This window comes from Petaurus breviceps, unplaced genomic scaffold, assembly GCF_028583685.1.
Source record: "Petaurus breviceps papuanus isolate PSGF00001 unplaced genomic scaffold, PetGlider_PUasm1.0 551, whole genome shotgun sequence".
In the NCBI taxonomy this organism is placed as follows: Eukaryota; Metazoa; Chordata; class Mammalia; order Diprotodontia; family Petauridae; genus Petaurus; species Petaurus breviceps.
Window position 1 is genome coordinate 12,299,754 of NW_027186372.1, and position 26,882 is coordinate 12,326,635.

Genomic DNA, 26,882 nt, shown 5'->3' on the forward strand with positions numbered 1-26,882 from the left:
TCTCTGGGCCTCAGTTTCCTCATTTGTGAAATAAAGTCTTTGGGCTAGATTATCTCCAAGGTCCCTTCTAGCCCTAAATCTATTTTCCTATGACTTGTCTAAATTCATACAAGGTTCTTCCACTGCACAGTGATTTACTGTAACCTTATTTTTATATACCATTTCTCCTACAAAAGTTTTTAATTGGGGTGGCCAGGTAGCACAGCGAGTAAGAGCACTGGCTCCAGTGTTGAGAAGACCTGGAGATCGAATCCCGGGCTCAGACACTTAGCACCCACCCAGAAACACCTGGCTGTGTAACCTTGAGCAAGTTACTTAACCCCAATTGCTTAGGGGCGGCCAGGTGGCTCAGCGAGTAAGAGCACCGGCCGGGATGACCTGGATCGAATCTGGGCTCAGATACTCAGCACCACACCCAGAAATAATAACTGGCCGTGTAACCTTGAGCAAGTTACTTAACTCCAATTGCTTAAAAAAAAAAGTTTTTAATTGATACTAATGCACAGCCTTCTCTTGCCCAATAGGTATCTATCTCTTCACTGTCCCTTGAGTGACCCTGCAACTTTCATTCTTTGGAGTTTGTGGTGTCATTTGATGTTTTAAAATAGATCTTTGTTTCAACGAGAATTTTAGCCATATAAACAGCACTATGAAATTTTCTTTCATGGTTTACCCCTTCCTTGTATTAAATTCTGGGTCTAGTACATTGTTCATTCTCAGAGTTGATCAAAAATGAATGCAGTGAGGGACCCATTATCTTGCTCCTAACAGGTGCTCTGAACATTCCTACTTTTCACCAGAGCTATGGTGACATGAGCCAGTTTGCAATCCTGCAGTTATCTGGGAGATAATGGCTTGCCTTTCCAAGTTTGGACATTTCCATTTCCCACATATTCTATTTCTCTGATCTGGTCTATCTGCCATCATTACAGAAGAGTGTTAGACTTTGAGTCAGGAGATCTGGGTTCCAATCATGACTTTAATACTTTATAAGTATGTGACCCTGGACAAGTAATTTAACATTTCAAAGTATCAGTTTCCTTATCTGAAAAATATATCAATAATACACTATTTGCCATCTCCATTTATCCTGATATGTATCTGGCCATTGGACCAAGATGGTTCTGGAGGAGAAAGTGAGGCTGGTGACTGTGCACAGACCTCCCTCACTTAAATCCAATTCACTACCTTTTAAGGTATTTGTGAGAAAAGTACTTTTAAACCCTAATGTTCAATATAAATATTTTTTTGTCTATATCTGAGATTTCATTGTAATGGAGAATTCATGTTGAGGAAACTCCATCTACCAATGCAGATTCTGTAATTGACAGCCTTAGAGAGTGACCTGGGGTCACTAAGTGAACTTGCTTAACATCACATAGCCAGTCTATATCAGAAGCCAGATTAGAAATCATGTTTTTCTGTCACCAAAACTCACTGCACCATAGTGGGTTTGCAGCAGCAATCAATCAATCAAAGAGTATTTATTAAGTATATATTATGTGAGGCAGCTAGATGGCACAGTGAATAGAGCACCGGCCCTAGAGTCAGGAGAACCTGAGTTCAAATGTGGCCTCAGAAACTTTACATACCTACTAACTGTGTGGCCTTGGGCAAGTCAACCCCAATTGCCTTGCCTTCCCTCCTCCTCCAAAAGAAAAAAAAAAGCATATATTATGTGCCAGACACAGTGCTAGGCCCTAGGGATACAAGTACAAGGAAAGAAATAATCTCTACTCTAAAAGTGTCTACATTCTAATGAGGGAGACAATAAGCACATAAAAATACAAATATATGCAAAGCAAAGGGGGCCTCAAATATATGCAAAAAAACAACCAAATGAGGCAGTTAGGGAGGAAGGGCATTGACAGTTGGGGACCTGGAGAAGCTTCATGTAGAAAGTGACACACGAGCTGCATGTTGAAGGAAGAGAGGGAGTCTGTGAAGCGGAGGAAAGGAGAGAGTGCATTCCAGGCACAAGGGACAGCTCGCACAAAGTACCAGGATGGGAAATGGAGGAGCGAAAACAAAACCAGATGGAACGAATCTCCAACTGTGTGAGGGAGCTTGACATCCGGTGACACCAGAAAGATAGGGGGGAACTGGCCTGTGAAGAGCTTTAAAAGCCGAACAGAGGAGTTCACATTTTATCGCAAATGCAAGAAGAATGCACTGGAGTTGGTAGCATCATCATCATCATCATTACCAGCACCATCATCATCCTCATCATCATTATTGGTGGCGGCGGCGGCAGCAGCATCTGCTCTCCCCTCCACCTCCCCTACCCCACCCCCACCTTTCCAGGACTCTCACACCTTATATCCCTGCCATGCCCCCATCTACTCTAAGATCCAGTGATACCAGCCTCTTAGCTATTCCTCAAACATAGCATTGCATCTCCGTGCTCTGGGCATTTCCCTTGGCTGTCCCTCATGCCTAGAATGCTTTCCCTCCTCATCTCTGCATCCTGGCTTCCTTCAAAGTTGCAGCTAAAATCCCACCCTCTTCTGTACTACATGACTAATGTGAAAATGTGTTCAATATGAACATATGTGTAGAGCCTATATCAAATTCCACACTGTCTTGGGGTAGGGGGAGGGGAGAGATGAGGAAAAAATGTCTAACTTAAAATCTTTATGGAAGTGAATGTTGAAAACTAAAAATAAATAAATTAATCAAAACCCCACCCTCTTCCCCAGCCTCTCTGTCTTTGCCTCTCTTCGCATCTTCATTGCTTTGCATTATGCCTGGCACATAGTAAGGGTATAACAAATGTTTATTGACTGACTATCTAATTGACTTCTTTCTGCTCAATAATCTCCTTAAGACCCTCACAAGAGGTCTTCAAGCAAAAGCTGCACAACTGCTTCTTGTGAAGGGAATTCTTGGTCAGGTACCGGTTTTCACTAGATGGCCTCCAGAGTCCTTTGCAGTTCAGAGGCTCTGGTTCTGTGTAATGAACAAAAAGGCAACCCGAAGAAAGCATTTCTTACTGGGGAAGCCCTGCCTCACTGCCCCAAAAGGATGGAGAGGCGCTCTACTATCTGTGGGGGAAGGTGAGCTGAGGGTCACATATTTTCATAGAAAATGAAGGGCCAGAGTGGATACAGAACCTCCTCTATAACTCTCTCTCTCTCTGTCTCTCTCCTCTTCTCTCTTTTTCTTCTCTTTCTCCTCTGTCTCTCTGTCTCTGTCTCTCTTCTCTCTCCTCTCTCCTCCTCCCCTGTCTCTGTCTCTCTGTCTCTCTCTGTCTCTTTCCTCCTGCTCTGAGAAAGAGAAAGTGAAAAATCTTATATAAGTCAAAGGAAATAATCTGAATGGGAGTGTGGTATTCAGTCTTTGAAATGCAAATATTAGTCAACTCTCCATTCTCTGTGTTCTCTGTTAATGCTGTAGAAAATCCAAAATAGTCAATGATCCAAAAATATTTTATAATTGGCTTTAGAGTACATTGTATAACTTTTCCCCCCTAGCAGTTCTGCCTCCTCAATTCTATTATGATTAGATTGATATTAGTTTGCAGTCCCTAAGCACACACTGACAATAGCCTCAAAGCATGCTAGGAGGAAGAAACTGGTCTGAGATAGAGGGGAAAAATGGTGGACATAGTGAAAATCACTTTCATCCTTATTTCTTATCATATGACTAATTTTTTTTTTTGCTTTTTTGTAGTAGGGAAGGCAGGGCAATTGGAGTTAAGTGACTTTCCCAAGGTCACACAGCTAGTAAATATTAGGTGTCTGAGGCCACATTTGAACTCAGGTCCTCCTGACTCCAGGGCTGGTGCTCTATTCACTGTGTCACCTAGCTGTGTCCTTGGATTACTTTTTAAATAGTTAACTGTAGGCTCCTTGATGCCCCAATAACATGAAGTTAATAAGACTTTTTTGTGTGTATGTTTATCATGATGCTTCCCTGCCCTCACAGCTCCATTCTTCTCTCAACCAAGGAAATCTATGTATTGTGAGACTAGATACTAATCAATGGCAGGTGCTCCTGTCTAGCATTTTCAAAAGGCAGTCCAGAATTACATGCTACATGAACTGTGGAGTTTAGAACTCTCCATAGACAAGAAGAGTGAGACATATCCATCTGCCACCTCCATGGGAACAATTGCATCCAGCCAGGGAACACCAAGCAGGACTCATTAGGTGCCCCTGAACCCTGATGTCTGTCTGTTTAAAGTGATGGAAAGTGTCAGTTTTCCTCCATGAATGGACCAGAACTCGGTTTGCTTTCAAAGTGCCTATCAAGTCAAGTCGATCTGTATCTGGAGTTACTTTTACTTCTAACCCATTCTTTTGGCAACAGTCAGATTCACCCTTGGGCTTGCTGCTCAGCCTGTCACCTTCTCCTGAGCCAATGCTTCTGCAGGGGGATAACAGCACATTACCTCACCTGTCTCAGCCCCACAGAGGCCCTAAGTAATGATGGTGGGGTAAGAGAAAGTCACATTTTTCTACTGGCCTCTTGCCTTAAACCACAACTTATAATAACTAGATTTGGACCTGCAGAGATAAGCATATCTTAGGATTTCTGTGTTTTAACAAGTCATACTCACAATCTCAGGGGCAACTAGGTGGTACAGTAGATAACAGCGCTGGGTTTGGAATCGGGAAGACTCATCTTCCTGCATTCAAATCCAGCCTCATATACTTACCGGCTGTGTGACCGTGGCCAAGTCACTTAGCTCTATTTGCCTCAGCTTCCTCATCTGCAAATTTCCTAGAGAAGGAAATGGTAAACCACTCTAGTATTTTTGCCAAGAAAACCCCGCTTGGGTCATGAAGAGTTGGACACGACTGAAACTATTGAACAGAAACAACTTAAAACCTCAAATGAATCTGTGATATCCTCAATGTGGATGTCCCATGCATCCCACTTGCACCCCTGTCAACAATGCAGATCAGATGTTTCACACCTGCCCATCTTGGGTGACTCTTGTCTGTGTCCTCCCATAAATTCACTCAGGATCTAGCCAGTCTTTCTTTCTGCTCTCATCCCAAAGTTACCCATGATTCATTCAGGCCAGTCACCCTTGCTCTCCCCATATGACCAGCTGCTCTGTTCTATTTGTACATTTTCATGAGAATGTTGTTTTACTCTACTTTTTCTTTGAGCATCCTTCGTATTATATATTGCAGCTTGCTTGCACAAGCCATGCACCTCTCAAAAGCCCTTCATATGTTGCTTGTTTTTAGTTTTTCGGAGATTATCATGTTCCTAGACTCTCAAACAACAAAACTAGTAGAATGTTCATATTAAAAAAAAATAGGCTCTTGTTTCTGAGAAAAATTCGAAGTCGTTAAAGGAGATTTGCAATTTTCCAAAGGCAGTCCAGCCTTGAAAAGACATATTAATAGGAAAAGAATTCTTTCCTCTGTATTCCCACTGCCCTCATCACCTCAGGCATGTATAACTACAGAAACATCCTAGGTGGCCTGTGTGACTCTAAGATTTCTTTGCCCCAGTCCGTCCTATACACTAATACATGACTTTCTTATTCACTGATTTTTATCATATCTTTCTCCTACTTAAAAACATCTGGTGGCTTTTTCTTACCGATAATATCAAATCTAGAGCCCTTTGACTGACTTTTGCACTTTGTCCCCATTTTACCTTAGATAGGTAAGTATTATTTCCCTTCACTCCCCTATATACCAGCTCTATTCTAGCTAAACTAGGCCCCTCCCTGTCTCCAGCCTGCTGTACTCATTCCCCACCTCTGAACCTTTGATTGTACTATTAACTTCAGAGAAAATGCACTCCTCTCCATGGAATTCCATCTCTTCTTCAGGGTACAGTTTAAAACCCATATCCTCCATGAAGGGAGAGCATTTTAGGCAGAGGAAACAGCATGAACAAAGGCAAGAGGGCATGGGTCATGTACAGTGCATGCAGGTTTGCTGTGTGGAGTGTAAAATGTGTAGAAGGGAGGAGTCTGAAATAATGCCAGAAAAGTAGGGTGGCTTTTTGTTTTTCCAAATTAATTTTACTATTTTTTCTAATTCAGTAAAAAAAAAAATTTGGTATTCTAATTGGGGTGGTGTTGAATATGTAAATTAATTTGGGTAAAATTGTCATTTTTATTATATTGACCCTGCCTACCCATGAACAATTAATATTTCTCCAATTACTTCAATCTGGTTTTATTTGGATAAATTTTTTTTAAATTTTGTTTATGAAGTTCCTGGGTTTATTTTGGCAAATATACTCCTGGGTATTTTACTGTCTCAAGTTATTTTAAATGGATGTTTTTTGCTACCTCTTCTTGAAGAGTTTTCTTTGTGACATAAAGAAATGCTGATGATTTATTTGGGTTTACTTTAAATCCTATTACTTTGCTAAAACTATTCATTGTTTGAACTAACTTTTTAGTTGAGTCTTTGGGAAAGGTAGAGTGGGAACAAGTTATGGATATCCTTAAATGCCAGGTAAAGGAATCTGAACTTTATTTATTAGGAAATAGAGAGCCATTGGAGGATTTTGAGCAAAGAAGTAGCATGACCAGATCTTTGTATGAGGAAAATAAGTATGGTCAAGAGTGTGAAGTATGATGTGGGATGAGGGAAAGGATGCAAGGAGCAGAGAGGGGAGTTAGCAGGACAATGGCAGCAGAACAGTCTTTTAGACCTGGATACTGCAATAATCTAGGCAAGTGAGAATGGGGGCCTGAACTATGACAGTGACTATTATAATATACAGGAAGGAATGGGTATGAAAAGCCCTATGAAGGTAAATGAGACTTGACTGGCTGAGTCTATGAGGTTTGAGAGAAGAAAGATCATTCTTTCTTGAAGAGGGCATCCTTTAAAACATTTTATGTGCTGTGGTGCAAAGTATAGGTAAATGTTTTAACTTGAGTTCCATGTCACTTGAGGAAATTTGGCTTTCATCTGCAGCAGGCACGTGAGTCTGACTATATACTGTTAGACCAGTGAGAACAAATTACAGATAATAGACTTTTAAAGATGTATATTTTTAAGTGGGGTTCTGTCATTTGAAGGTCTACAATGACAATGTTACCATTTCCGCAGTGCTTTAATGTTTACAAAGCACTTCAAATATCATTTGATCCTCACAGCTCTGAAGCAGGTGCTATCATACCTACATTGCATATGTGGAAACTGAGGCAGTCAGAGGTTAAGTGACTTGCCCGTGGTTACACAACTGGTAAGTGTCTGAGGCAAGATCTGAACTCACATCTTAATGCCTCTAAATCTAATACTCTATTCTCCTCTGACACCTTGCTGCTTATACTGATGCATCTATACTTTCATTGATGTGAATACTTCCTTTCCCTAGACAAATCACAACTCCTCCACACCTTATCATTCTATGAATTTCTTCAACAAAATCTCTTTAGAGTAGTAATTCACCTTATTGAGTACCTTGGGTAGTTCATGTTTTAGTGTTGTGTTATTTAATGGTAATAACCAGTATTGAACAAGCAAATTTATATTAAGCATTTATTGTTCTGGGTACTTGGAATATAAGGTCAAAAATCAAAGTGGGCCCAGTACAAGGCTCACATTCTGCTTCTGAGGAAAAACAACATGTACACAGATAAGAAAATACTAAATAAATAGAAGGATTTTTTTACTTTTATTTATTTTTTGTGGGGGTTAGGAAGTAGTGCTAAGGATTTGGGGGAATCAGAGAAGATTTCCTTTAGGAAACTGTTGAACACTGAAGAAAGCTAGGGATCCTAACATAGAAGTGAGGAGGAGAAGCTTTATGTCTTTTGGAGATAGAGGCAATGTAAAGGTATAGAGAAGGATCTATCTCCTCCAGGGAATAGCTAATGAGTAAGTTTAGATAGATGTAGATAAGGAGAAGCAGTTTAAAACGTGTTTCAGGGGCCAGCTAGGTGGTACAGTGAACAGAGCGCCCACCCTGGAGTCAGGAGGACCTGAGTTCAAATCCGACCTCAGACACTTAACACTTACTAGCTGTGTGACCTTGGGCAAGTCAGTTAACCCCAGTTCCCTGCATTCCCTCCTCCAAAAAGACAATAAATAAGTAAATAAATAAACAAGATATATATTTCAGGACAAATTTAAAAATGTTACTTTACTCATATCAGAAATGAACATCATTAAGTACCTATTCTGTGTCAGGCTAAGGCTTTACAAATATTATCTCATTTGATTCTCCCAACAACTCTGGGAAGTAAACACTATAATTATCCCCATTTTATAGTTAAGGAGCCTGAGTCAGATGGAGATAAAGTGACCTTCCTAGGATCACATCGCTAAATAAGTGAGGCCAGATTCAAACTCAGTACATCAGACCTGGAGACAGGATGCCCTATCTGGTGCACCATCTAACTGTCTCTAGTAGGTAGATTAGATTAGACAGAACATTTATTAGGTGTTTAATTGTATCAGGCACTGCACTCATTTATTTTAACATTTTCTCCATTCTTACAACATGACCATACCATCCCTTCTAACTTTGAATATCCTTGATAATGTCATTTTAAATACCCGAATCACCATTGGTAGTGTGTTGCACCTTATTTACTACTTAAATATGTCTTCTCATTTCCCTTTGGGTCATGAGCAATTTTGATTCTTCTGAGCTCTCTAAGGCCTCTTCTAGTGTTAGCATTCTGTGATCCTGTGAAGGACAGGACCCATTAAACTTGATACATGACTGGCCTTTCTCTACCTACTTTTCAAGAAGTGTTTTCTTAGCAAGGCATTTTCTAGGTTCTTTTAGTTTTCTTGTTACAATCATTGTCCATTAGTTAAACTTCCTTAAGAAATACTGTTCATAGGGGCAGCCAGGTAGCACAGCGAGTAAGAGCACGGGCTCCGGTGTTGAGGAGACCTGGAGATCGAATCCTGGGCTCAGACACTTATTACCCACCCAGAAACACCTCGCCGTGTAACCTTGAGCAAGTTACTTAACCCTGATTGCTTAAAAAAAAATAAATAAATACTGTTCATCAGAGTTCATAGCTTTACTTTGATACAGTTCCCCTTTTTCAGACTCAACAGTTTAGTGAAAATGTCGGTTAGGGTTGAAGCTATTGTCATCTTATAAAGTGATTTCATCTTTGTTCTTCCTTCTAATTTGGTGTTAATTTTTACCTTTGCTCCAACTTTATTGATGGTCTGATTACATGCAGGCAGCCAATTCTTAAATGACTTTTGCATTACTAACCAAATGTTCCCCATTAGCTAACATAGTCAATTTTATCACGTGTGTCTGATTTTGTGATTTTGTTAGGTGTCCACTGTGGCTAGGCATTCCACATCCCTTCTTGGAGAAAATGTTAGAGCTTTTGAGTAATCTGTAATCCTTTGTTCTCTTTCATTTATCTCCAATCATTATTTTCCAACATTTCCCATAATTTCTACCCATAATATCCATCTTTTAATTGATATCATTGAGTATCCAAGATTTATGTTCACTTTTGGAGACATTGTGGTACAGGAGCTCACAGTTACAAAATCTGAGTCCGATTCCTGCTTGCCTGTGTGACATTGGGTAAGTCATTTAATTTCCAAGGGCCTCAGTTTCTCATCTGTAAAAATGAGTGGTTTGGAATGTGTAATCTCTAAGGTACCTTCTGGCTCTAGCTTCATGAACCTATAGTTTGGAAGATCTTGTCAGATTTTTAATTAAATTTCTTGGCTTCATTCTCGGAGGGTTGCATGGACTAAAAACAACAGAAGAGACAGCTTCAAGGGATATTTTGGTGCAGTGAAGAGATCACTGAGTTGTGAGTGAAAAGATCCATTTTCTACTCCCAGCTGTCACCGATTCACTGTATGATCTCTGGACCTTGCTTGCCTCTTCTGTAAAATGAGAGGATCCTTTCCAGTTCTAATGTTCTGTAATTCTGTAATTTCTTAGGCAAGAGATCCATACGGAGTCTTAAGGGAAACTCAAATGCTGTAGCATCTTGGGGTCATAGTGGATATGAGTACTGGACCTGGAGTCAGGAAAACTTGAGTTAAAATACTGTTTCTCACCACTGTGCTACCCTAAGCAAGTTATTCCATCTCTGTTCCTCCTTAAACTATGGAGATAATGATATTGTCTACCTCTCCATGTTATTGTGAGGATCCAATGAGATATGTAAGGAATTTTTTAAATCTTAAGAAGCTAAATATATTTTCGTTATAATAATAATTGTAATTGCCATCATCATCATTATTATTTTATTCTCCACGGTCCCCTTGGGTCTAAATTCTTTGATTTGACATCTCTAACCTTTTTCAGTTGAAGTTCCACCCCTCGTTTGCTGTATAAACTTGACCAAGCACGGGGTAATAAGAATTTTATCCCCTACCTCACAGGCTTCATAGGTTCATTTACTTAGAAGCTTTCAGTTATCAAGGGACCTTAGAGAGAGCCTTATTTTTTAGATGAGAACCTGAAGTCCAGAGAAGTAAAGGGGCTCATTTAAGCTCACATAGCTTAATAAATAGCAGAACTGATATTGGAACTCAGGTTTTTTTTACTCCAATTTGTAGTAGAAGTGGTAGTGGCATTTTAAAAATCATTAACCTTCTATAATAGATGTACTGGTGTCACTTGTCAGAAAGAGAACACGAGACTAGGTGTACTTAGGGTGACAATTCTCATATAACCCACGAGCTGGTACTTACAGTGGTTTCTGCCTTGCCTTGCCGAGAGGAGATGTCTCTGTTGTTCTAGATTGTAATTGTCAAGCTTATTAACACAGACTGGGCTGGTTTATCTATACAGAGCCTAAAGAAGGAGAGGAAATTCCAAAGACCCTGTTAAAAAAAATGAAACATGCTGTTGTTTGTGTTTCTGGGTTTAAAAAAAAAGTGATGCAAGAGATAACTTTTCATACCCACTAACAAAAGCACATTTCATCTTCCCGGTTTTTCACTCCCTCTCCCCTTATGTGACGATGTCATTGAGGAACAACCGATGGTTATCACTCAAGAGTGTAACTAGGGAAACCACAAAACCTGCCCCAATTGCTATGGAGACAGCCATTTATTTGTTCAGTCTCTGACTATTCATTACATCAGCAGAGCAGGAGACTCAAATACGGATATTTTCCCCCAAAAAGAAAAAAAAAATATTTTAATCTCCAAAATAAGAAGAATAAAAACACACACTGGAACATTCAGTGCTTCCTTCCGATTTGTGTTGGCCTACCTTGACATGTTAAAAAATGCATCTGTATAGGGAGATTCCCCTCTACCTTTTAAAAAAAAAATAGATGCTACAATAGGTTTTCATTTAAAGCTACCTGGTTTTAGTGCCTGGAATCCTGGTTTGTGAATAAGCAGTTTTGCCGGGATGCGCTACGCTTGGAGAGGCAGACTAAAAGGGAGTCCGTTATCAGCTCAGATGATTCCGCTTTGGGTTTTTAGGTTCATCCTGAGAAGTCAGTTCCTAAGAGACACGTCACCACAAGAAATCCAAAAATATCCTCTAGAATAGCGACGGTAGGCTCTCCAAACACTGAGCCAGGCCCTTATTTCCATTGTTCAGTCTAGGGCATATCAAGGTAAAAAGTTTCCTTCAGAAATATCAGATAGACGGGGACTTCTCTCTTGATCTGAACATGGTTAAGGTTTGTTTTATTTTGTTTTCATTTGCAGGAGTTAGTAAAGATGGGTCCCTAACTTAGGCTCAGTCTTATTGTATGCCTGCCTGGATTCATGTTGTTTTATTTATTTTTTTCTTTTAAAGACCTTGGGTGGTAACTGCTCCACTGGTTTACAATTTCTTCCTTTTTTTTTTTTCCAGTTACAAAATTCATTTGCAAAACTCCTAACAGAGTAAACATGCAAGTGGAGTTATTGATATTTCCCACTGATGTGTAAAATGTTCCTTTATTCTCTGAGTCTTGATGCCCTTCTTGTTATTAATCTATCATCTGTGCTTGTATTATAGTAGCGCTTTCCTGCATGAGTATTTATTAGAGGAAATGTAGCTATTCTCCTGCTGAGAAGTTGCATATGTTGAACAGCAATATGAAATATATTAAATAAAAGGTATTAAACCCATCTAATGGCAAAGCATGCATAATGATGCTTGTTAAATAGATTCATGTTTAAATTTTTAACTAGGCTCCAGGCAGGGCACACAGATCATAGACCTTAATTAACCGAGTACTTTCTTCTTTGTAATGTTGATTCAGTTGGTTGAATTCTACAAAACCCTAATAAACACAATTATTCAAGTATCTCTGTATATGTATGTGTTCGTATAATAAATGCCAGAGATCTGTAAAATGAATCATTACCCCAATTTTTGAAGATATATGTTAACACAGAGATTAAAAAAAACAAATATAACTAATTATATCTATGTCATTAAAATATAAACATATACAGTTATTGGCTATGTTAGCTAAAGATACCCATTTTTATGTATCCATAAATACACATATATCGATATGCCTAAATGTTTCAAGTTAAATTTTGAAAATGCATCTTCTTATCTTTTGAGATTAATTAGTTCTTTAAATGTATGATTTTAGGAGCTACTTATAAATGTGATATTAGTGGTATTTCATCAGCAGCTTGCAAGAAGGGTTTTTGCATACAAAGTGTAACTAGTACTCAGTTCTATAAACTGTGTACATTTCCTTTAAACATTTATATTATCTCATTTTGCTAGCTAAAATAATTTTATATTTTCATTTTTTTCCCAATTGAAGAGTCTGGCCTTCACTAGACAAATGCCTTTTATAATTTCATTCCTTCTCTTAATAGAAAAAATGTCTTAGATTATCACAAGAAGCTAACTCAAAAAATGTGCCTGGCTTCCTTGCTTTCTATTTAAAACACAGCTTAAAACAAAACAAGGTGATATGTTCTTGTGTTTCTGCTGCTTTATAAAATTTCACTTGCCAATCTTGTTTTGGAAATGTAATGTCTCCTTTTTGAAGTCACAATGCTATAATATTGTTTTTGTGGTTTGAGGCAGAGTGATTTTTTTAAAATTTGCTATACTGACTCACACATAACTCAGAAAATAAGAGCTGTTTAGTATATGATAAATGTATTTCTTGGTACCTATTAAAGTGAATTAAAATGTTAAAAAAAATTTTTTTGATTGATTTCAGCCATTTTCCTCTGTATATTTCATGGTTAAAGTTTGAGGACTCTTGCTTTAAAATGCTCATTTCCTTGAAGGCAAAGACTTCGTCTTCATCAGTGTATATATGCCTAGCACAGTAGTGGGTTCATAGGAGAACCACAACAAATGTTTATGATTTTACTTCTTTGCTTTATTTATTCAAAGACATGCTTTGACTTGGGAATTAATTCCCTTCATACTTTAATGCAGAAGAACATTTCTGTCAAATTTCTAACTAAGAGAAGACTTAGTTTAAAACTTAAGACTAACTAAGAGAAATTGGTGACCTACCCCAAAGAATTTGGAAAATAATCCATTTGGTGGTTTAGGAAACCTTGCAGTAATGCTGGCTATCTTAGCCACCCACGTCCTAGAGCGGAGAGTACCTGATAATTTGGTGCAAAGCACTCTAATAATATACAGAAGGGATAGCTCTTAAAGAGGGAATATATCCTAAAATAATAGCACATATAGGTTCTTATTTTGAAAGGTGAACAATTAAATCATTTATTCCAAATAGTAAACAGATTCAGTTTTCCACTGTTCATTCAGATTGGGTAGTCTTTGGATGCTTCATTTTCTAAAATAAATTCCCAATGCCCTAGTGGAGAAAGGAGGAAGAAAAGGGTAGAAAATTATATATCTTAAAATGAAGAGAAGAGAAATAAAAATACATTCTCTTCTTGGGACTAAATCCCTAAACTTTGAATCTTACTAGTTACTATTGTTCTCAGTTCCTGAAATTTTTTTAACTCAAATTCTGAAATATTTACCCAAACTTTAAACCACTAAGAAATCTTGTGGTCCATTTTTAGCATGAAAATGAAAATTTAGATCAAATGTCCAAAGTAGTAATAGGATGGCATATTGTGATTATAAATGAGACTTCTTACAAAAATTCCATCTGTTTGTTGTTCTGAGAGAGTAATTTTACATTCTTACATCAGCTTTCGGACATTTGCCCGATCGACTTTGGTGCTTTCCCAGAGCATCATAGCGGCCGGAAAGCTATTCTTGTCTCTGGGTTCGTCTGCTACCTTTTTCGCTTCTTAATAGTGAATTCCAGCTGCAGAAATCTGTGATCCCAGGAGCTCCCAAGGAAATCAAAGCAGGTAATTTAATCAGACAAATTCTAGGACTGCCCCACTCACCTTGGCAGAAGAGTTCTGAGCAAATGCGTGAAGTTGAAATCCAGTACTCTTTACCACGCCGGAGAAAAACATGGGCAATGTTATTTTAGCCTCCACCAAGGATGCTTCATAGTTAACCTCCAGCATTGCTCTTCCTCAGCCCCTAAACAGTCAGATTTTCCCTTCCAAACCTCCTTCCCAAAGCCCATGGGGCTTCCTCTCCAGGACTAAAGGGAATATGCTTTGGATCTGTACCTCCACAAGTTATTGAATTGTCAGACCTGAATCCAGGTCTGATATTTTATAAGTCTGTGCTTTGATACTTCCAGAGGTCTTTATTTGGGAGTATATTTCATTAGCACTGGAAAATTGACTTTTTTTGGCCCAAGGGAAAGTAGAAACAATAATTTTAAGCATCCCAGGAACGGGACCCCCAATGGGTTTCAGAGTCTCTGGAATGAAATCTGTATTTAACTCAGAGGCGTGAGTCTTTTTGTTTGCTTTAAGAGTGTCTTAGAACAAATTCTTTCAAAGGTGTGAAATGGACCTTCGACATGGGAACTTGTAACGTCTATCAGCAGACTCAAGTTAAGTCATTCCAACAGAAGCAGACCTCCAAGACAGATGTCATCCTACTGGCTCCCAAAGTTTCATGTGTTTGTGTATCCTAATGACAAGATTATAATAATTTATTTCCAGGTACCCTGCTCCATCACAGTCGTGAAGATGTCAGTTTTGTGTTTGTGATGCTGCCTGTGGCCCACGATCATGTGAAATATTTTTATGCCTCTAATTTCTGTAGATTAAAAAAAAACTATTCTGGTGACATTTTTGAACTAAATATTTTACTTTGTTTTTACTGTTGAGACCATCTCATCTACTACACTAATTATTGGAAGTGTTCTTTGACTCTGAAATATTGTGAAAAATGGAAACATCTGCCTTTATGTTTGGCACTATGCAGACAAATTGGTCTCAATGATTGGCTGAAAATTTCCGTTTTCATTTGGATTTGTAGTATAATAAATAGTCACACTATTTACACTTAAGTGTGACTTTTTGACTAGCACATATAGTAGTCACTGTAAAGTCTGACACTTGGGTTTAGCACACAGGGTATTGTTATAGTGAACAGATGACCATGCCAGTTAAAATAAACAGGACTACATCTTCACAAGTGAAGAATAAAAATGAAACCTGTTCAAACATCCATATTTCAAATTCTGTTTCAAAATCCGTTTTCATATATGTTTTTAAATAACTACTACATGAAGCAGACCTAGACAATTATGTTTGTGTGTCAAACCCTAGTTCCCTTTACTTATGGCTAAACCACTACCTGTCAACTGTCGAGTGAAATTTTTAAAACATCACATAATTGACATGATATGTTAGACATTCCGATTTGCCTAAAGGTGGCCTGACTCTATGTGTAATAAATGCTGCTTCTAGGATGCATGGTACCCTAAAAGGTTGTCAAATACTGTGGGAGGTTGAATGTCAGAGTATAGCAGGATCTAGGCAATGTCTCTTCTTTCTTCTAGCAATTGTTTTTCTCCTTTTTCACCTGCTTCCTCATTGCCGTTTTTCTTTTATTCTTTCTTTCCCTCTGAATTCTGGCGTTATAATGTTAAATGCCTCCTATTTAAAGTTCCCTGATTTTTTACCTGACATTCTTGGAAAGTCAACTAAAATGGTCTGGAAATACAGCCAATCGATAATACCAAAAAACCAAACACAACCCCCTTTGATCTTTCGGCAGAAATTGAGGACCAGCAGCTTGCCGATCTCTGGCCACTGTCCTAGAATCCAATCTGATTACTTAAACGTCATGCTGCTTAGGTAGGACTGGGATTTTGCCTAATTCAGCAGGTTCCACGAACATTTTCTTGGAGTCAATTGCATTGTATTTCTTAGTTAAGGTTTGGTGGCCTTGTCTTGGGCTTGGGGGTGGGGTAGTTGGGGAGTAAGGAGATCGGACTAGTGTTGATTCATACATCCTTGAAATGTTGATAAATCTGAAAAAATGGAGATCGTACTTAGCTTGCTTATGTGGGACACCAGTAAGGAATGGCAACTCTAACATCAACTAGTGTTGAGACGTAAGCCCTTGGAAATGTCAATAAATCTGGAAGATTATACTAATTTGTTTACATGGGACATTAGAGGGGAGTGGGGGACTCAACGCTAGCCGTAGGATGTATTGTGCCACTATGAAGAACCGCTTCAAGGAAGTCCAGACAGGCATAGAGCAAGGTCAAACTTCTATGGGGATAAAATCCCAGAAGCAGCTTGAAACCATCACCATACATTGAACTCACAAACTTCAAGAGTACTTTTGCCGAATGAGATGCTAACTTCCTGTTTTGTTAAAAAATTAAGATGCCTAAATCTTGCTTATGAGCTTTTACTAAAATGATGCAATTTCCCACAACACCACGGCACAATCTTTTCACACCATATCTCTATTGAGTATGTAATTGGGTGTGTTTTATACATGTGCATAGATACACACACGTATACTCACTTTATATGTTGTCCAACATTTTCACTGCCACTAGGTCGTTCTTTTAAGAAATTTGGGCAAATTTCATGAAGATCATCTACTATATCTTTACCCTTTTCTTTAAGGAAGATCTGATTGTCTCTGGAAAGTGTAATACACCATACAAATCATAATTCATGTTATAGGGACTCCCTGGGGAAGAGAGATGTTTTTCCTAATATATTTTTTAAAAGGTTTATCTTTAAGTTTTCTATCATTATTGTGCTTCTTATAGTCAGTTACTGGGAGGTTTGTTACAAGATTCACCAGTGTAAAGTTAAAGAGAAAATATGTCAATTGCAAATTTAGCATATTCTTTTTTCCTGAGTTCATATTGGTTATATATGTATATATATATATATATATAATTTTTTTAATTCCCAGGGATACATACTATATATCTCTATATACATACAAAGATACACATTAGGAAGACTACATATATTTTGTTTTTAAGTATGTTATTTGCCAAAAGGTTCCCCAAATATCTCATTTCAACTAAAATTCTAGAGCCTTCAGTTTGCACTGAAAATGTGAAATTAATGAAAATATCTATTCCTAAGACATAAGTAAAACACTCCTGGATATCAGGGATGGAGGGTAGAAGTAGAAGAAAGGAGGTACCAAATAGGTGCATTTAATCCTTCCCAATTTAAAATGAAGTGGCCCATCTTTCTTTAAGGCAGTAACTATAATGCTCCCCCCCCAGCCCCCCGCTTCTATCAATGGATTTCTTTAATGCTGATGATGGTTGGTGCAGTTTGTGGGAATCTGTATTTAGTCAGAAATGTTTCAATAGAATGACCTACCAGATGGGACCAGTAACAATGCAGAGAGGCATCGAACCACCACAGACATTTGGTGCTTAGAATAATAAAAAGACTATAAAATTAGATTAGTTGAGTCTAATTTGGAATTGGTGTATTCCCCATGCACCCTTGCAGCTCTTGGGCAGATAAAGCCCTGAGATTTAGCACTGTGTCAGGACAGAGGACTGCAACTTCCAGTAAAAGGGAAAAGAGAGAGAGGGAGAGAGCGAGAGAAAAGAGGCATTCTGGGAGGTCGCAGAGGGCAGAGCAGTGACCTCCAATGATTTACAGGCCTTTAGCTTAATGAAATTGTTTCAGTGACATGACAGTAAGAGCTCGTAATGGATTGGATGCCCTAATGTAATGAAATTACTCCCTTCTGCCTTAAAAAAAAAATGCGCAATTAATATTTACTGAGACCTGACAGCCTTTGGTGTTCTTGTCTGTGCCGTTCTTGCAGACAGTCAGTGTGGAGAGACAGAGCAGCGTGGCAGGCGGGGAGCAAACCTGCTCTCTGGTGCCGAGCACAGACTGCAAAGGGGGAGAGGGACACACCAGTGGCCAGGGCACGCCGGGCCCCTGGGCTTCAAGGCAGCCCCCAGTTTCTCCCTACTCAGCCTTCATGCTCTCCCCTTCATTTTCTGCAGGCAACTGGACAACAACCAGATTAGCTGCATCGAAGATGGAGCCTTCAGAGCCCTGCGTGATTTGGAGATCCTGTGAGTTGATTTTGTGATTTGCTCTTCCTATGTGTGTCTGAGTGTGTGTGTGAGAGAGAGAAAGTGTGTGTGTGTGTGTGTGAATGTGTTTGTGTCTGTGTGTGTGTCTATGTGTGTGTACACGTTTCTGTGTCCCTTGCTGCAATGCTATTAAAATTGAAAAGGGGTAGAGCCCTCTGGGTTGTCTTGGTCAAAGAGTTTCAGGCAGCAAAGTGTGATTTCTCACCTCCCACAAACTGGGGTTCCTCCTAATTAAGTCACAATAGAGCCGCTGCTCCCAGGGAGCTCCGAAAATGCCATATTTGTTGCTGGGTAAAACAGATGGACCGTGGCTGGGCAAGAACCTTACACGGTATACGGCGAGAGCCTTTCAGAGTAATATGTGAGCAGAAAGGATGGGTAACAGGTTTGGTCGGGGGCAGGTTGGGAAGGAGAGCCAGTTAGAATTACCCCAGATCAGAAAGGGACCTCTGGGCAGAGGGCAGGTGCTAATCTCCGAAGAGATCCTGTGGCAAGGCATGGAGACAAAAAACCCAACAAACAAAAAGTCCAGTTATTGTTGCTGAGATCTCCAGTCTAATTGAAATCCTAACTTTATGCATTGACCTTAAAGGACCATGGAACACAAAGGCTGTAGGAGGTCCCCACTGGGATCACCACCCACAATCTCCACCCAGCCTGCCTGGTGGGGGGGGGGGGAACACTGCTGATCAAAGTGCTCTAGAGCTAGTCACATAAAGTTTCCAACTGGCATGAAAAAGGCAGCCTGATTACAAACCAGTGGGGAAAGTCCTCTGTGCCCCACAGTCTGGCAGTTTTCTCTACTACTGGTGTCATTGGGTGAATTTAAGATTTTGATGGTGGTCACAGAAAGCTCTGTTTCTCTGTGGAAATGTAGAAAAGGGTGCTCTGTGGGTCAAGAGCATTGTACTTGTCGTCAGCCAACTATATGACCTTGGACAAGACACTTCATCTCAGTCTCAGTTTCCCCATCTAAGAAATGCAGAAGTTGGGGTAGAAGGTCCCTAATTCCTTTCTACTTCTAGAATCCTATGAATCTAAATTATTCTGATGGCATCATTTCACCCAGGAGAGAGGGGTGTATTAGAGATTTATTTTATCCTTCCCTTAAAATGAATGATTCAGAAACTGAAGAATATGTATTTCTAACTCTCAGATGAAGGAATGAATGAATGTATGAAGAAGTCACCTTTGTACTTGAGGGAAGAAAGAGAAAGAGAAAATCCCCACTCTTCTCACACACCCAACCTGAACCCTGCCCTGCAGACAGAGATGAGTTGAAAAAGGCCTAGCCACATTATTAGTGAAGGAGATGAATCAGGGAAGGATCATGGGAAATAAAAGGGAGATACAGATGCTGTGGGACTTTTGAAATTTGATGAGAGAGGCAAAGTAGCAGAATGAAAAGATCATTGGATTCAGTGATAGATGATTTAGTTTTGAATCCAAGTTTCGATACTTTCCGGTTATATGACCGTGGGCAAATCGCAACCTCTGTAAACTTCAGTTTCCTCACCTGTAAAGAGGGGATAAGAATAATTTTGCTACCTGACTCGAAGGGCTAGTGTGTGAGTAAAACTCTACAAACCTTAAAATGCTATCGTAATAAGTGAGGCAAGGGTATGACACCTGCATCCCTGGACAGTGCCATCCAGCACTAAGTAAGCAAGAAATCCACTCATCTTAACCAAACTCAGCTACCAGGGTGGACAGCATATTAGCAATAAAGCCCTACAACCCTGGTGTCCCTACATTTCACAACTCAGGCCTCCCCTAGTGAATAGCATTTAAAGAAAGGATAAGGATAATCCTAACTTCTTAGTCCATTATTAAAGAGAGAAAGTAAAAGATATCAACATGCCTTATAAAGGAATCTGGAAAAAAAAATCACCAGCTGCCATGCATAAAGCAAATGTGATTTTTCACCCAACATATTAGTTACTTTGCACAACCAGATATAGCAGAAACTGTCCTTAGTCAAGCATGGCCCATCTGACCCTTAGGGTAGCATTGGACAAATTCTCTTCTTTCTAAGTTTATAGGGATGAAGGAGATAGGTGGTGTTGGTACCCAAATACATCAGTTTCTCCTAAATTAAAGCATAAAGACCTACGAGGATAAAGACATGGTTGCCAAATGTCAATGGGATCTGATTTTATCATCTCAATTCCAAACTAGCTCAGATTGGTAGCATTGTTTTAGATTTGCTCTTCTGGCCCTGCATAGTTAAGCACTTAAAATTAACCATAATCGGTGACTCCATGAGTTTTACATGTCTAGCATAGGTATGTACGTAGCTCTGACATCATCCATCTCAGCCCTGAGAGATTCTGAAATTGATTAGCGCTGTTTCATGACACCTCTCCCGTTGAAGACTCCACTCTGCCACCTAACCCACTCTTCCCTCAAACCTCAGAAACTCAGTCATTTTCATTTCCTCATCAACATCTAATTGATAATAACAGGCAGTATTTAGCTAGTTCTTTGGGGTTGGCAAAGCACTTTACATACATTTTCTCACTTGATAAACACCCTCTCTGATATTAAAGTGGACACTAGAAAATCTTGGAAATTAATTAATAAGTGGACTTCAAGCACACTGGGTGGGGGGAGGGAAGGGAATTCCAAAACTATCCCCATGCCGATGGAAGACAGTATGTCACTGCACACCAGGGGGAAACCAAAGTTTGTGACTTTAGTGCGGTGACCCAACCAGGGACTCTGCTTGACTGTAGGGAGCAGAACTAGGACCCATGAGAGGCAGATTTCGGCTCAGCATAAGGGAGAAGTTAACAATTAGAGCTGCCTAAAAACAGAATGGACATATTGGTAGGAGCAGTTTCCTGTCCCAGGTAGCCTTCAAAGCAGAAGCTGTCTTGGCGGTGTTGCAGATAGGATGCACTCTTTGGGTGGGAATTAACCTCACTTAAACTCTGCAGCTCCTCACAGTTCTATAATTCTGTGAGTCTCTACTTTGCCTGTATATTCTAAAGCTGTCAGCAGGAAGCAAGGGGCCAGAGAGACCTATGCTAATCCCAAGGAACACTGTCTTCTAACTGACTTGAGGGGGAGGAAAGTAGTTAGATTGGAAGCACCTGTGGAAATAGATCAAGCGGAATAACCCAGTGATCCCATCTACCTTGGAAATAGAGGAGCTGTGTTCACCTTCCATGACAACAATCATTTAAGCCTCCAGTTTCAGATTTTGTCACCAAGGCGGGGTTGATGTGGCCAATTGCATTGTCTTAGGAAAGAGATAAGTGCTAAATGAAAGACAGCTTTTAAGGCCAGTTTGTAGGGGTGGATGGCAATTGTCAGAGACTGATGCCATTTTAAAAGCTGTGTGAGTATCGCCTGCTTGTCACCAGTGTGTTATCTAATACTACTTTTAATAATAACCATAGCTCACATTTCTATAGTACTTGAGGTATGTAGAGACTGCAACCCTGTCCACTAGTGTAAGTATTGCTATCCCCATTTTACAGATGAGGAAACTGAGGATCAGAATGGTCAAGTGACTTCCCCAAGATTGTGCAGCCAGTATTTAAGCCAGGACTTTAACCAAGGTCTTCTTACTCCCAAGTCCATTTTTTCCCCCTATTAAATCCCAACCCTCTAATCACCATAGGTTCATCCCTAGGTCAGCAGAGTCGATGGAATCTTAGAATTTGGGAGTTGAAAGGGCCTCATCAACTGTCTGCTCTAGTCCATACCTGAAAAAGGAAAACCTTAGGCTGCATATGTGACAAGTAGTCGTCCTGCCTAAGGAGAGTCTAAGTATGGGAGTGTTTTCCATGGAGGACCTTACTGAAATGGCATCAAATGATTGCCAGTGAAATCAGATCTACCAAGAGATTCCCTCCTTCAGTTTCTGTTTAGCAGAGCTAGTATTTACCTTTGGATCCTGTACCTGTCCCTCAGTGAATTGCAACAAATAAGAGTCTTTTAGTTACATCCCTTTCTGCCAGGGTTGTATAGAATCATTCTGTCTGATAGCTAAATTATTTGCTTTACTATACCTCACTCAGAAAATATCTACAAGCAAAATTGAATGTAAATCAGAAGGGTTTTTGTTTATTTTGTAAATTGAATTCTGTTTTCCCACTTACACCCATAGCTCTGATTGATCTTCAGTTTATTGTTGAACCTAACAGTTTAGCATTAATTTTTTCTGTCCTTTCTAGACATACCAGCAAATACTTAATAGCCAGTAAACAGACATAAAAATGCACTAGAATAGATTATTCTATAAAGAGAGCCTTACATGAAGCAGGTGATGCCTTTGTGACACCAATCATCCCGACCCCCTAAGCCATCTGTTCTGTTACAGTGGAATTAAATGCTTTGAGGTTTGGTTTTGTTTCATTAAGATGGGCATACCTGTATTAAGTCCAGGAAGTCCAAGGTGTGTCCCTTTGTACATAGTAAATCATTAATCAATGGGGTTTTTTTATACATTTTTTTTCATACATTCCCTCTCTGTGTTCCCTGTTGTAAGTGAGGTCATTTGTCAATTTCTTAGGCATTGTATTTCCATTGATTCTCTACATTCTCAGCCAGCCAGGGCAAGAGAACTTTAGGCACCAAGGCAGAACGAGCTAGGAGATTCAGATAGCTTCCCTGCCATGTGTCTTCATAACTTAGCAGAATAATAGGGGCATGGTGAAGCATATAGAGTGTTGGACTTGGTGGGTCACCTTAATCTGTCTGGTCTTCGGTTTCCTCATCTATAAAAGAAAGGGTTGGACTTGATGACCTATAAGGTACTTTCCAATTTTAAATCTATGATCCTTATCAAATATTTAGAAAACAAAATATCACAGGGTTGGGAAGAGTGAAAAGAGGGGGAGAGAAAAAAATTCATGGTTCTCACTTGGGAGTTACTGCCTAGCAACACAAAGACATTGGGATAGAGTGTAGAAAATTTTTTAAAATATCTCTTGTCTTCTTCTGGTTGGTCAGATCTTGGCCAATTGCTACTCTCAACTAAATTACATAAAGATTACAACAGGTCTGTGTTTTTCTCATGTGCACCAAGTTGAACATGACTCTATTCTCAGTTTAGATGTTGTGAGCAGTCCTGCAACTTTTCCACACACTTATCTGTTGAGGGGAACACTTAATGAAAATGGGTTGAAGGGTGGGTGAGAGAGGTGAAGTTGAAGTCCAAATCCTTTATAAACTGTTCCAGAAAAAAAAATTCACACAATATATGAACTTTGGAGGGGTGAAGGGAAGGGAAGGGAAGGGAAATAATTAAATGTTTATGATCAAGAAAGAGTATGTTTTTGTTTTCAATACTGTTTCATCTTTAAGGTTTTTTTATCACCAGGCTCCTTAGTCAAAGAAATTTCTACATGCCACATTCTTCTGGAGTTCCTGAGGGAATATGAAGAGTTGGGGTAGTGACTTGGAGGCTGTGACTCTCCCAGGTAGTCGGGACTAGGGATAGGCAAGGTAGGCATACTGCCTAAGGCGCAACATACATTGGAATACAACAAGAGACACTTTCCATATGACTTTTTGTAAGTATGCATAATTTTAATGCCAGCAAATTCTGGTCTCCACAACACAAGTATCACTTTTTTGGGAGGGCGGTTGCTTTTTGGTCTCACTAATTTTGTCTGAAGCCATCACATCTGTAAGGGCTGTAATTTTTCCAATTCAATGGGACATAGCTTTAAGCCATGCCTACCCTACAGACACACCTGGTCCTGACTCTGACTCTGTATTTTAAACTGACTGGGGTCACTAACCTAGGAACCCAAAAGGGTCCTGTTTTCCTCTTATGGACCACTCTTCTCAAGAAATGACCCATTCAGTCAATACTCTGATTTTGAAGGCAATTTCACCTTTAGTTTAATCCAGGGAGGTAAAAAGTAAGGCATGAATCAGACCCACAGATGTTTTTTTTTTTTTTAAATCACAATGGACTCACATCAGTGGTCCTTTCCTATTGCCATCTCTCTCATATCATCCCCATTTTGATTATGATCCAAAATTTCTTTTTTTTTTTAATGTCTGGGTCTGTGACTTCTTCAGTTTGTGTAGCTCCTAGTAAGGCAACTCTCCCCACTGAGGTGAATCAGCAATTTCAGAAGCATATCCATAGCTTTTAGCCTTAGAAAGTTGGCAAGGGCAAAGAGAGCTGAAGTAGATGGTCTCCTAGCCAGTGTGTTCCAGATCTGAACCCAGATCTTCTTGATCCATCCATTCTGCCACACTGCCTATCAGGAGTAATAATGATAGGCAGGGTGGTACAGTAGGTAGAGGTGAGCCTCAGATATGGAATACCTAGAAGCTGGGCCCTTACCCATATGTGACCCTGGTCAAAGAACTTGGCTTCAGGGCTCTGAAGCTACCATCTAAAACAGTTCGTTGATCTGTGTTGGTACAGTGAGTTTCCTCATTGGCAGTTCCCTATACAAATGAAATCGCAGGTCCAGTCTAAAAAACAATGATAATAACTGACATTTATAAAGGGACTTGAAGGATTTACAAAGTCCATGATATATTATCCCGTTGAATTCTCATAATGATTGTGGGGTAAGTGCTTATGCTTTTATTCTCCCCATTTAGACAGATGAGGAAACTGAGACAGAAAGTAGTTAAGTGACTTGCCCAGGGTCACCAAGCTATTAAGTGTTAGAATTAGGAGTGGAAACGATATCTTTCTGAATCCAACCCCAATGCTCCAGTCACTTGGTGCTCTGATGCCTAACTCCACACATACTCCTTGGTAACGTTAGCAAGGTATCGCAGGGATACCAGTTATACTGGAAAGTGAGCCACAATGAGAAAGTGTATACTGAATTGCTAGAAACGATTCAAATTTTCATAGTTGTCTCCCAGCAAGACCAAATGGATAAGAAAGGCAGGTACAAAACAATGTGTCAGCCAGGAAAGCCAGTACAGTCTTAGGCTGCATTGATAGACTGAGCATTCAGGACCCAGATGGTCTCACTGCCCTCTGCCTAGTCCAGGGATGGGGAACCTGCAGCAGCAAGGCCATGTGTGGCCCCCTAGGTCCTCAAGTGCAGAGCTTGGACAGAATCCAAACTTCACAGAACAGATTGAGGCTGTTGGTTCCCTACCCCTGTAGTCAGACCACACCTGGAACATTAAAAGATCGATTCAGGGGGTGGCTAGGTGGCACAGTGCATAGAGCACTGGCCTTGGAGTCAGAAGGACCTAAGTTCAAATCTGGTCTGAGACACTCGACACACTTACTAATTGTGTGTTGGGCAAGTCACTTAACCCCAATTGCCTGCATTCCCCCTCCAAAAAGCAAAAAACAAAGCAAAACAAAGAGACAGAGAGAGAGAGAGAGATAGCATTAAGAATTAGATACCACAAACCTTATAGGTTTGTGAAACATTTTACAAATATCATCTCATTTGATCCTCACAACAACTCTGATGGGGAGGTGATACTATTAACTCCATTTTACAGAGGAGGAAACTGAGGCAGGCAGAGTTGTTAAACAGCTTGCCCAGGAAATGTGATTTGAATTCAAGTCTTCCTGACCCCAGGTCTAGCATTTTCTCCTTTGTGCCACTTACCTGAAGAAGAAAAGATTTAGAGGGAGTGCCTACTGAGAAGAATTAGGAGCAAATTTAGGTTGTAAAGAATTACTTTCTAGAAGTTAGACCTATGCAAAAATGGGATGGGCTGCCCCATGACATAACAAAGGGTGGGGTGTGGGGTAGATTAGATAAAATGGAAGGAAGAAAACAAGCATTTATTAAGTGCTTACTATGTACCCAGAGCTGTGCTAAGCTCTTTATAAATATTATTTTATTTTATCCTCCCAATAACTGTTAGGAGGTGGGTGCCATTATTATCATCCCCATTTTACAGTTGAAGAAACTGAGGTAGACCTCGGCTAAGTGATTTGCCTAAGCTCACACAACAAGGAAGTGTCTGAAGCAGTATTTGAACTCCTGTGTTCCAGGTTCCATTGCTAGCACTCTATCCACTGTTCAACTTCTAGATGAGATGCCTCTCTTCTAGCTTCTGCGTTTCCATCCCAATGTTGAGATTGCATGATTCTGGTCTGGGGATTTCTAAGATGTGCTATGCCATTTGTTTGCGAAATCACAGAAACCTGCTTTGACACCAAAAAACAAACGGGAAAGGAAATCATGAAGATTTCTAATAAACCACAGTGTGGCTAAGTTGGTAACAAAGGTCCTGTCACAGAAAGATAAGGGTTAATTTCAGTTCATCATTCTTTTGTAGTTGGAACAAAGCCCTACCTTTAACAGTCTTATCTCTTGTGCTTAAAGAGTTAGGTATTAGAAGCATCAAACTTAAAATTAAGACTTGGATGGCCATTGAAAATTCAATGTTTGAAGCCAGATATGTCTGGAAATAAATACTTGTTGAACTGAATTGTATTGAGAATTGACTTGAATACCTGGAAAAGGTAGAATTCTGAAGCAGAATTTTTTTGGGGGGGGCCTTTTTGGAGGGCAATTGGGGTTAAGTAACTTGCCCAAGGTCACATGGCTAGTTTTTTTGTGGGGGAGGTTAAGTAACTTGTCCAAGGTTACATGGCTAGTTTTTTTGT

General features: G+C 39.7%; 1 protein-coding gene across 1 annotated transcript in view; it reads left to right on the forward strand.

Annotated features, from left to right (window-relative positions):
* SLIT3 (slit guidance ligand 3) overlaps positions 1-26,882 on the forward strand; it is an 818,102-nt gene that overhangs the window by 566,512 nt on the left and 224,708 nt on the right. The window contains exon 7 of the mRNA XM_069102723.1: positions 18,218-18,289. Within this exon, the coding sequence (XP_068958824.1) occupies positions 18,218-18,289 (72 nt within the window). The remainder of the gene's footprint in view (positions 1-18,217; positions 18,290-26,882) is intronic.